At 34.4% G+C, this 12782-nt stretch overlaps 1 protein-coding gene across 1 annotated transcript in view; it reads left to right on the plus strand.

Moving 5' to 3' along the window:
* The window catches only part of LOC121329675 (putative N-acetylated-alpha-linked acidic dipeptidase), a 64567-nt gene that overhangs the window by 22674 nt on the left and 29111 nt on the right, over positions 1–12782 (plus strand). The window contains exons 9-13 of the mRNA XM_041275382.1: positions 194–276; positions 442–505; positions 619–686; positions 1250–1350; positions 3326–3416. Coding sequence (XP_041131316.1) covers positions 194–276; positions 442–505; positions 619–686; positions 1250–1350; positions 3326–3416 — 407 coding nt within the window. The remainder of the gene's footprint in view (positions 1–193; positions 277–441; positions 506–618; positions 687–1249; positions 1351–3325; positions 3417–12782) is intronic.

Consider the following 12782-nt stretch of genomic DNA (forward strand, 5'->3'; position numbering starts at 1 on the left):
TTAATAAAAAAACAAAAAAAAAAACACAATGGGGTTAGATTTGCTTCCCTTCCAACCAAAATATAGGGTTGACTCTTGAAATGAAACTTTTAAGTTTGTAACATGTTAGAGAGCTCTTTTAAAAATGTATTTTTTTCTATATCAAATAATATTTAGCTTTAACATTGAATTGCCATTGTTTATTTTGTTTTAGGTTGGAGACCACGGAGATCCATTGTATTCTGCAGCTGGGGGGCTGAAGAACATGGGCTTATAGGATCCACTGAATGGGTTGAGGTCAGGTATCTGTTAAGAATTTCAATTGTACTTTATAGTATTAGCTTGGTTATAAAGTCAGAAGCAGTTTTGCAATGCTTTTGTTAAAAAAGCACGATCTAAGTTTATTATCTACGACACCACGAAATGCATCTGTCATAAATGTGGTTGTCTAAATTTTCACAGGAACTTGTTAAAATTCTTGGAACGAGAGCTGTGGCGTACTTAAATGTTGACATTGCTGTGGAAGGTAAAACAGAATTTATGTACTGTATACCTACAGAAAATAGTAGCATTGCATGTTTTGATTAGAATGACCAAGCTTTTATCCCAGAGTTGAAAATTGACATTGTGCTTAATTAGGAAACACGAGTTTGACAGCAAGTGCAACACCCAACCTCTACAAGTTATTACATGAGTCTGCAAAGAAGGTAATGTGTTCTTTATTTTCATAACCAGTTGCCTAAGGAGAGCATTTCAACTGTTAAGAATCTATTGTTCTGCACAACCATTAACTCTCTCACAGCACATATAGGGATCAGGGTTAGGATAAATCCCAATTCATTTAAAGATATTGGAATTGATATTTTAGACATAATAATATCTGTGATTGTTCAACTGCTTTCATTTAAAGTCAGTTTATTTCACTAACAGTGACTTCAGTGTAAGTAATGTGCTGCTTGTGAGAAGCTCATTTTAACAGAATACTGCTAAGTGCAATTTTGATCAAGTATGTGTTGGAATTGATTAAAAGGGAATAGGAATTGGAAATTGATTTTATAAAGGAATTGGAAATGGAATTGAAAAACACCTTGATTGGATTACCATTATTTATAACTTGTCCTTTTTTGTATTGTATGGGTGATCCATTTATTCTTACTTGTCTGTTTTTAGCATGACAGGTTTATTTCAGATTTAAAAGGCTCTGCAGTGAATACAAACTATTCCCTGCACTTCAGTGGTTTCATATTGTCTGCATGTTAATGTATTCCAGGTTGAAAATCCAAATCCAGATGAAATTGCTAATGGTAGGAAGACAGTGTTTGATACATGGTTGGCAAATGACCCATCTGAGTACGACCCAACTCTCCCTCAGTATGTATTCAGTAGTCCAGTTCTGCAACAGCAATCAAAATTGTAATTATTTTAGTATTGTGACAATAAGTTGACTTTCACAATTATGAATTGCTGTATATGTTGCTGTTTTACATTCAAACTATAGGATCTTGTTGCAACAAATAATTATAATCAGCATGCCTTCACGGAAATGTAAATAACGTGCAGATTTGTCAAGTTGAATATGTGCTGCCCTTGCTGGCCCTTCTCCCTTATTGACAGCCTCTCGACTCATTTAAAAAAAACTGAGCACCTTTGCACTTCCACTGAGATGGTAACCAATCGCCTGCTGCAGATTTTTTTAAAAACGGGAGTTTTTCTTTTCTAAAGATTTAAAAAAAAAATTCACTCCTATCCTAGATTTTAATTTTAAGAAAATCAAAATGAGACAAAAAAATGTATAAAAATAATAATTACTACCCCCATTGTAATATTTTAAAGTTACATACATACAGTATGACCTGCTATTAAACAGTATTAATAGAGCCATAAACAATAGTTCATTACAGTTTTGTTACTTAAATCTGATGAAACTTGGAATGGACATTTGTTACTAGCATCTGTTTTACTTATTGTACAGTCCTATGAATGTAGGTATTGGGGATCATGTAGGGGATATTGATCCTGCAATGAGAGACTTCTTTCCAACTCTTAACTGTAAACTGCCATTGAGAAAGTCAAATGTTATTTTTTTCTGGGTCAGCTCTAGGAGGATTGAAATTCCATGGCCGCATGACTAGGTAAAAATAATTTCTTGGAACGAAAACACATCCTGGAGTTTTACTTAAGACTCTAGTGGGGACAGTTCTGCTTGACATTAGTCTTGCTTTGCACAAAGAATACAAATTCACCGATGTATTCAACAAAGTTTATAAAGACTAATGAAGAAAAAGCCGTAGCTGAAAATTAATCATAAATCTGACATTATCTCCTTTCACCTCCACAGGTGACAGACAGTGTGAGTCAATTCCTCTGTCTAGAGGATGCCAACAGATTAAATTACTCAGTACAATTACAGCAATACTTGTTTTCTTTAAGTCTTACATTATTTAAAGCTATAGAGCCCAGGCATAATTGTAAGCAAGTCTTTGCTGTACTATTGTTTACTGCGGACTCTGGTTCAAAAGCCTGCATGGAGAATCTTGGTATTATAGTTTAAATGAATCCTCAGACTTTTTTTTTTTTTTTTTTTTTTCTGTATGGCGATTTAAGTTTTTACAACCAAAATTGAAGAAACCAGCCATACTGTCATGTCAGGCTATATTTAGATTTGAGATCATCATTAATCTAATAGGAGTACAGAAATATGTGAGTTTTTTGGGGTTTTGCTGAAGGATGATAGAGTATAAAGCCATGTTTTGCCTGCGTGGACCTGGCATCCTATCTACTTTTACATGCCCCGCCCACTACAACTCAGTGATATGTGTGACATCTACAAATAAAGAATGACATACCTGAAGACCTTAAACTCACCTCAAATAAATGTATCTGATAAAATGTTATTTTAAGACTTGAGCTGTACAGCAGGTGTAATACAATCTATTCAAATGGTTCCTAATGATATATTTTTTTTATGTTTCTTTGATAGCCCATCAAGGTCTTTTGAGCCATATGTTTTGAACCACAGGCAATAAAAACAGTTTCTTACAGTGCTCGTCAAGATGCAGCAGCAATTTTAGCAAACATCTTCCTTCTTGAGAAGCTTATTAATTGCAAAAGCATTCATAGTGTCGTGATGACTCAGTTTTAAAATAGTCTCTAGTGTTTGTATTCTGACTGAAGAGGCTATGCTATTGAGAGATTTTATGACGATAAACTCCATCTCTGATGGTTTCATAACCTTTACGTGACTATATTACATTATCCATACTTACAAGAAAAAAAAAAAAAAACTAATAGTTTGCTTTAGTTTAATTCATCATTAATTAATACAATACCAATTGTGTCTTTTTAGTATTGGGGAACTGGGATCTGGAAGTGACTATGCCACATTTCTACAAATAGGAGGTATTCCATCCACAGACATGAGCTACACCTACAGCAAGGTATGCTATCTTACATATTTTATACTTTACAGCTTTCATGCAGTCATGTTGTGGGAGAACATATGTTCATGCAATTGCATGGATAAAAGAAATACATCTTTAAAATGTGTTATTTATTTAGATAAATAACCAATATGTGTATTTTATAATTATCTATTCTTATGTTGTCTGTTTTTGTATTATTATTTTTCACTTCAATTTCATGCTATATAATTATATACAGTTGTTATATGATTACACATTTATGGCTTGAGTGAATTAGCAAGGGAACTGTGATTGATACCTCTGTTTCTCTGAGCATATTTTTTTAAGGACACAAGATATGTCATCTTGTATTAAAATGTGTTTCATAATGCGCTGATTTTATTTTGGATATAGCTGCAAATTTAGATATTTTATATTAGAACCTAATTATTATTTTTTGGGGACAAATATTGCATATTTCATGCTTATTTAATTTTACTTCAGCATCTTTAAGAGTACATTTATTAGGTGAAAACATCAACTAACAAAACCTGAATACAGGAAGTCAGTAAATAATTGACACTCTGATCATCTAATTAGATAGCACCCACCCACTTGTATTTTTAGTATATAAATTTTTTTTCTCAATAAAAACTTTTTTCTCCTTAACAGTGTGTGTGTAGAGTATGGTGAGTCGATAAGTGGAAAAAAAAATCCTCATTTAAATGCATGAAACTCTTTGGCACTGACACAACAGAAAGTGAAAAAAGTTCAAGGGGGTCTGGACTTTCTACAGGCGCTGTAACTGTTATTTGGAATGCTGTTAAACATCTGCTGTGTGATTGATAAAATTATTTCTCACTCTTTTGCTGTTAACTTAAAGTAGAACCTCCTTAATCTAAAATATGCTACTTTCCTACTGTTTCATTGATTTTATTTTTCAAAAGATTTGGCTTCGCCCTTTTGACTAGTTGCCAAAAAAATCAATCAATTAATTAATTAATTAAATAAATTGCTATCTAGCAAATATGGCTTTGTATTTATTATTTAAATGAAGTCATTAATAATCCCTAGCAGGAACTGCAGTAGAGCTCATAGCCTCTTCCTGTTTATCTAAAAGGTTACAGGGTATTGTAAAGTTAAGGATGAGGAAGTTCATGACATCTGATCCCAGGTTCATGTCCATTGTTTACAGCCGTCCAAACTTAAATTCAGACATACAACAACAGTCAGGTAAAATCCTGAAGATTATGTGGGTTCATGATTTGTAATTTTTGTAATATATGACACATGTTTCTCAATGTCTTTAACTTTAAAAGGAGTCCAGTTCACATATTTATATTCCAGGTTTTCACCACTAATGATAATGTGTGAAACATTAGTTAATGGGACAATTAGTGGAATTAGCAAACTGGCATGCTGATTATTGTATATATTTGCCATGTATAGGTCTGAAGAGGTAAATTCTTTCTAGGTACTGTTCATCACATAAGCATGAGAGGGGAAATGCAGGACTTAAAACGTTAGAAAATTAGGTAAACATGTCAGTGGGTGTGTGTCAGGGGTGTTCTGTTTCTGTGTGGGTATACTATTACCTGAGAGACGAGAGACACAGGGTATGACGTTGAAACGTTTTATTAAAGATCACGCAGGCAGATGCAGTGGATGGTGGCCGTCACTAGGGTACAAGCAATGGTATCCCTAGTGTGGGAGAACATACACAAATACAGCGTACATAATCACAAAAATGCAAAAACAGCTATAAAACAAAAGCAGGCCAAGCGCTGCTCCCTCTAAAAGGGAGGTCCCGCTCCAGGAACCTTCTCACTACACAAATAAAATAAACTAAGGAGGCATTAAAATCCCCTAAATTAATTCCTACCCTAAAGTTGTAGGTATCCCAGTCTACACACCATGATCCCCCTTAGCTCACCCTGTTTATACACACAGTCGTGAGGGTACAGTACTTCTCCTGCACTACCTCCTCCTCCTCCTCTACCTCCAGGCTTGTTGAAGAAAACACAGTACAAACAAAAAGTAAAAGAACAATTTTTAAATCTACAGGGGCAGGCACGTTACCCTGTCACAGGGTGAAATAAAGTAAATCTGGTAAATTTAACTGGTAAGAGAAAGATACAGTACAATCCAATAAAGTGCCTCTGCCTTATCTTTATTACTGTAGTAACCATCTTTCTACCAATTTCCAGCTATTCAAAATGTAATTATTGGTTATTTTCTCTTGTCCACTCAAAGCACTACACAAATAATGAAGATGAATTGGTATTCATTAAAGATGCCGCAGTACGAGAGGTTTACTTGTATTACTGGATACAGACCTACAACATTCCAATTTATTTATTACTTTTTTTAATTACCTTTCACATTTAAAACACTCTGCAGATAAGACGTAGAATCTGTGTACCCATCACAAAACCTCAATGTCACATAAAGCTTCTTTCTGTAGTTGTAGTTCTGTATATTTTTAAAAAATCAGTGATCCACATGTAGCTGTATAACCATTTTTATACCAATTCTATAAAATGGAATTTGTTCTTTAAAAACAATTTCCAAAGTGCTATTTTCCTAACATTGTGTATATGAAAGCTTTATAACTGAAGAAACATTAATTTCCAGTCATCAGACACACAGCAACACTTACTGTATAAAATACAGTTACTGTATTTAGTTCAATTTATCAAGCTGTTTGATTTTCACACTGCCAAAAATGCAGGGAAAAAGTTTTTATTTTTCCAATAAGGAGGAAAAAATAGGAATAATTTAGTCAAATAATATTTAAACAAAGAATAATTTATTGCCTGGCTCCAATATTGATTTCTATAATTTCTTGACTCTATAAACCTTAGTTATGGTCAGACCAATCCATCATACACTGTTTGACATTTGAAACACTTTTTTCAATGCTGATCCACTTAATGATGTCTTGTTTTCACTGCTCCGTGAAGATTGGGCTGTTTTTAGACTGAATTTTGAACTTGGCTTGAACTCCGTATTTTGATTAACTTTAAACCCTTTTGTCTGGCTTCCATGAATTTGCGGTAACCTTCCTTGCAGGAAGCCTTTTCTTTCTGCTTCATATTGTTGAGATTTTAATAGAATCAATTTAGAAATTCTTCGGTATATTCATAAAGTATGTATTATAAATCCTTTGGATTTTAATTGCTTGTTCAGTTTTTCTCAGATTTAAAAGACCATATTCTGTACTTTTGTGAAACATGTTTCTCATGTATTAAGAGAGTTAGAACAGGAAAAGACTTTAGTGCATGTTATGTAATGGCAGCAGGGTTAACTGTAACAACACTGTAACATAATTATCAGGTCTTTAAATACTTTTTGCTTTACCTTAGAAAGGTTCTTCAGCAGTAAACACACAAAAACCTGGGATTTGGCAAATAAAATAATCATGGGATGAATGTGAGGTTGAATATTTGCATGTTAAATATAATTCTTTGTAAGATACTGTATAGATGTATTTAAATAATGTGTTTGAGTTAACACCAAGTCCTAAGATTGAATAACATAGTACATCTTTTACAGTAACTGCTTAAATTGATCTTAAAATGATGTTATAAATATAGTTCCAATTAATGACTTACAGTATATTTTTGACAGCCTAAACTTTCCCATGCCCTGCGGATAAAACATCTGCTCTAGGAGGGTAAAATATTTCATATCTCTCACACCACATGATATTTGTCTGCCCCTTTAAGGACTTTGTAAGAATTGAGTTAATTGTTAAAATGATGAGACATCTGTCATCAACAGCTGCTTGACAGTATGTGGTTTTTAATTAACTGGGCTTTTTTCACCTTGAGAAATAATCAAAATAGAAAGGTGTTATTATGATTCTCAGAAGAACATACACAAAAGAAAAGTTAAGTGTTTTGCACTAAATAGTAGAAAACCGACACACAATCTGTGACAACAGATGAACCTGCTGGCTCCATACTTAACTGTAGAGCATCGCCTTTCTTGAGTACTAGACTCATTAAAAGAATAATACAAAAATCACAAGCTGTAAACTACTGAATACAATATATGCTTATTATAATCCACAAATCAGCGTTCCATCCAACACTGAACATTAACACCTGAAAAATTACACCACAGGGTCAAACTGTGTTTATTGTATTAAAAAAAAAACAACAAACAAAAATTGTCATATTTATAGGCTTTATATAATTTGCTATAGTATCATCTTCTGTAATGTAGCTATGTATATTTATTTACAAGATCATTGCTTCAAGCAGACATATTTATATGTACTTGTGAAGTGTCTATCTGATTATAAAGTCAATATCTATTTCATTTGAACAATGTTTAAACATTAAACTGCTGATACCAACACAGTCTGGATTCCCTTGTTCTCATGTCTCCACTACATGCATTGGGTATTTAAGCATTTTTCAATATTCACTACTGTTATGGCAAAAAAGTACATGGAAACATGTCCATTGTGTGAACACTCAAGAACAAGCCTTTAACCTATGGTTTGGAATTCCCTACATTTACAAACCACTTTAGAGCTGAGAAAAAAAATAAAAAAAATTGATAGTTTAGTCTTGTCTAGAAAAAACTGAAAAATCTATTTGTATAAATAATTGAAGACTATCCTCATTCAATACATTGATGAATGTTATTTATTGAGAGTTGCTGACTAACAGAGGACAGTGCACAGATAATCAATTATTGCTGCCAAAAGGAACAAAAAGAATAATTTATCTTGGACACATCATTACCACCATTTACAGAGCACCATAGAAAAGTACAACTGAAGCAGGGTCTTGCCCAGCAGTTCTTTGTATACTGTATTCTGTCCATTTTGTAAAACATCTAGATATTTGTTGCTTGACATGTTTAAATATAAACAGTGTACAGAAACCAAGGCGGAAACATTTAAACCTGTATCTATCCAATCATGCAAGCCAGCAAACTTTCTCAGTGCGGAACTAGTTTCCAACGAGTGGAGAAATGTTTTTAGGTGTTGTTAGTGAATCTCAATGGCAGGATGATAAATAAAATCCACCTGTATATTGATATCACTTTGTGGAAACATCTTCATACAGTATTTTGACTTGTCAATGGTGTCACAATGTTATAGACCAATGAATACTGGTATTTCATTGTGAGTCAAAGATACAGTGCCAATTTGCAACTGTATCAGAACCGCTGTGAGATATGTGTTCCAGACCCATTCTGTCGCTATTGCTGGTAATACTGTTGCTTGAGGTTCTTCAGGGTAAGACACACATTGGTATTTTCTGTGAGGCCAATCATCAAAGCATTGCTGAAGAACCAGGGTGACAACATGCTTCAAAAGCTAGCATATTAAGTTGCCTGAAAGTTGTCTTCAAACGGACGGACTGAGATAGTGATCTTTAGATGTCCTTGGTTTCATAGATTTCTGGGATTAGTTTTTATGATGATACAAAATTCATGCATGGACCTTAATCACAGGGAAAGTGGAGATTTTCTTCACATCAAGGAAATGCCTTATATGTGAGTCTCTAAAGAGCGGCAAATTAATGATCAAGAAAAAGCTATTTTCTTTTGATGTGCAATTGCAGAAATCTCCTTGGTTGAACATTTTAGTACGCATAAATAATGAACCAGTGGCCCTTTTTAAAGTTGTGTAAGGAGTTACACTGTACAAATGCTAGAAAGGAAATAGTGGACTGATATGAGCTGTAAAGTACCTACAGTGCTGATTCTTTTTCACGATCTTGGTATTACTTATTTTTGTGATCTGGACCCACAATAAATTTGGTCCATAAAACAGGCTCAGGTTGCTACCTGGTACTGTACAAAAATAGTTTCTTTATATCTTAATCCTGTCCCATTCCAAACAATGGTCAAGCCCATTAAAATACAATATACTAAATAAGTTACTGCCATTTGGTCACACCATTAACTAACTTTATTAACCATTATTAACTTGCACCACTGGCAGATATGGATTTGCTTTTCAATTACCTGTTTTGCACTGCAAGAAAACAATAAGGAAAACAGACACATGACAATGAAAATATATATATATATATATATATATATATATATATATATACACCAAAGGTCTGACGTCACAGGAAATAGTTTACATTGCAAAAATGATTTCAATCCATTAAAACCCTGAATACATCATCTATTTCCCTCGTAAATCCATTTATAACGTTTGAAGTAGACAAAAAAATATAAAATATTCAAAATAAAAATTTGAATGCACTTTAAAAAGCCAAACATGTAGTGTCACCAAACTGGCTAGAACAATATTAAATGCAATATTACATTTTAAGAAATTATTAAATATAATGAAAGCTAGTAAGTGACTTACCATTGCCTAGTTAGTATCCACTTGTCTCCGCTCCACCTTACAGTGTAAAGGCCTTCACACACTGGACGCGATGCGGTTTTTACTGGGGTGACATGACAAATTCGCTGAGAAAACCCTGCGCACACCAGAAGCGATCACAGACACGATGTGACAGATGGAAATTTGCCAAATCTTTCAGAAAGTGTGATTACTAACAAACAAACACAATAGAAAATGGCTTATTATTATTATTGGCCTGATGATAATGGCAATATATTAGGCGATATGCATTTAATCATGTATGAAATTATAGAAAACAGGCACGCCCAGATCTTTAGAAATCGACTCCCATATTACGTTTTTGGCTTCGGTGTTTTTATAATTGCTTTTACTCTTGTCATGAAGATCAGGGAAATTAGATACTGGAAATATGATCTTCTCCTCCATTTTCAGTGAAAGTGAAACAGGGTTTGATTTCAAAGTACATGACATGAAGCTGTTCTCTGATTGCTCTGTTGTGTAGTCGTCCCGCGGCGAATTTGCAAAAATAGTACCAGGTTCTATTTTTTTCATCGCTCTCATTGGAATTTGTGTTGCGGCGATGTCGCTTTGTCGTGTCGCCTTTGGTGTGAAGGGTGCTTTTGGAAAGCAGAGGTTTTATCGATTTTCTCATGTCTCTTTCTGTCGCTCTTCGAGTTGCATCTGGTGTGTAAGGGTCTTAAGGCATTGGGGCTTGCTGCTGAATATTGCAATTATAGTCAAAATCCAGAGAATTGCACAGGTCTCTTTCAAGCGACTTGTCAGCATTGAGGCTCTCTTAGCTGTCTTAACGCAGTTCACGTTGAAGAAGAGCCTTAAAAGTGCATGCATATTTGCAAAGATAATTCAAGTGGAAATCATCTCAAACTTAAATTAGTGTTGGATCATTTTCCCCCACAGTCTACTTGCACTTTATTTGTTGAACAAAGACTGAAACTTCATCTTCATCCATATTAACAGTAGTAGACTTTCTCTATTGCCGAATATGTGCGATGTTGACGAGTATGCTAACGTGGCTTTCATGAGGCCATATCCTCTGTGTTGACAATCTAGTAAATATGATTCCTCATTGCTCTCAAATCTTCATTAGAGTGCTCCCTGGTTGACTTTCTCAAAGATTTGGTCATTTTCTCTTCCGACATTTATTTTCACATGTTGCCATTTCCTCTGCTGAAATAGATGTACGTTAATAATTTGCAGATTTGGAGGAAGAGGATGATATGTAAGTTGGATTTGTGGCTTCACTATCTGTCGGTTGTCTTATTAAAAAATTAAAAAACTCATTTGTTTTGGTATGTTGACCACCACACTACTGCTAATTAGTGTGCAAGTTTTTTTTAAATAAATCCTTGCCAACTGCCTGACAAGCTGTCAATCAAACGCAGCTTACACATGATTCGTGTGAGAGGAAGATCCCGCCCAAACATTGCATCACAATAAGTCATGTGGTATGACTTTTTTACTTTTCTCGAGACATTTGCGGGGGTTAGATCTTTATTAATAATAAACTGGGCCAAATTGGAGTGGTCATTGAACAGGTGTTTGGGCTATTATTACAGCCTGCTGTATCCTGCACAATCTGTGCCAGGGCCAGAAGGAGGTGTTCAGGCAAGCAGAGGAACAGCTACCTTATCCTCCAGCAAGAATTGTACAACAGCGTTATGAAGAGAGTCCTGCTATTAGAGATGCACAGGCTATCTGTATTTTTGTAACCTGACTGTGTACTTTTATTTTGTATTTCACATTTTTGTTTCATTAGCTTATTTTGTATATCATTATACCAAATATAGCATTCTCCTTTGCGCTGTACTTGTACGACTGCTTCTGCTATGTAAAAAATTGGAATATTGAGCAGTATTGTTGATTCTCAAGAAATAAATCACAAAATGTCACACCACATTTTATTTTGAGAGTGGGCTAAACAACGTTCGTGTTGTGCTGCCTCATTATATCCTCTTCCCTTATGGATATTAACACCCGAGTCTCTTCATCGATCCAACGGTCATAAGTGGAGGATGGACACAGGTTTTGCTTAGACATAACTAGAAGAAATTGTATTTGGAGTATAGCTATACACGTTTAAACATAGCACTTATTAGTACTTTACAATAAAGTTGTTTTGACAGATGTTTGGAAAGCTATTTGTAAGTGTATTCTGAAGTACTGTACAGTAGCTGTCACCACCTGAATTCACAAACACACAATGCAGTTTATCAAACATTTTGCATAATAGTTAAACAGAAACTTGGTAAATACAATCTGTATCATACTTTACAAACACACTTAGATCCATGTATGATTTATGATATGTTCTAGGGAAGACGGAGAAAAAAAGTTGGTTTATCTGAAACATCAATCTGATAAGGGAAATACTACAAACAAAACATTAACTTCCCTGCTGCCATATTTGAAACCATGACTTTATAGCAGCTTTGGGAAAGGACTTGAACAAGCTAATTAACATTTTTACAAGAAACTCGTGTTTACATGTGCAAGTGGGCATTGATTTCACAAGCATTTCCTGGAATCTCACAAGAAATTTAGACCTTCATGGTAAAATACTGAAACTGTTTCTTAGGACATTTTCACGCACATTCTCTGCCCAGTTTCACACGCATTGTCCATTCACATGAAACAAACCAGACATGTAAACTGGTCTAATGACTACATGGATTTGATTAGTTAAAGCCTGCAACAATAGCTTATTGTCCTAAACGTGAGCTCCTGCCATCGGGGTGCACAATTTGAAATAAAAAAATAAATAAAAAATAAGATTTACCGGTACTTAAACATGGCACTCGTATAGCCTCAGATTTGCCCACACAGACCCACCCTTGGCTATTCCCCTGTAGTTCAGTACAATAAATAATTCAAGCTTTTATCTCCAGGAAATACTGTAGCTTCCAGTATGTAGTTAGTTCATTTTTTTCTCTTTTGATTATAAACAGTATTTGCTTACTTTTCAGATGTCATCTTTTCATTTCTAAATGGAGCTTATCAGCTTCAATACTTTTACCAGTGAATGACTGAGTGTC

This window comes from Polyodon spathula, chromosome 17 (genome assembly GCF_017654505.1).
Source record: "Polyodon spathula isolate WHYD16114869_AA chromosome 17, ASM1765450v1, whole genome shotgun sequence".
NCBI classification, from domain to species: Eukaryota; Metazoa; Chordata; class Actinopteri; order Acipenseriformes; family Polyodontidae; genus Polyodon; species Polyodon spathula.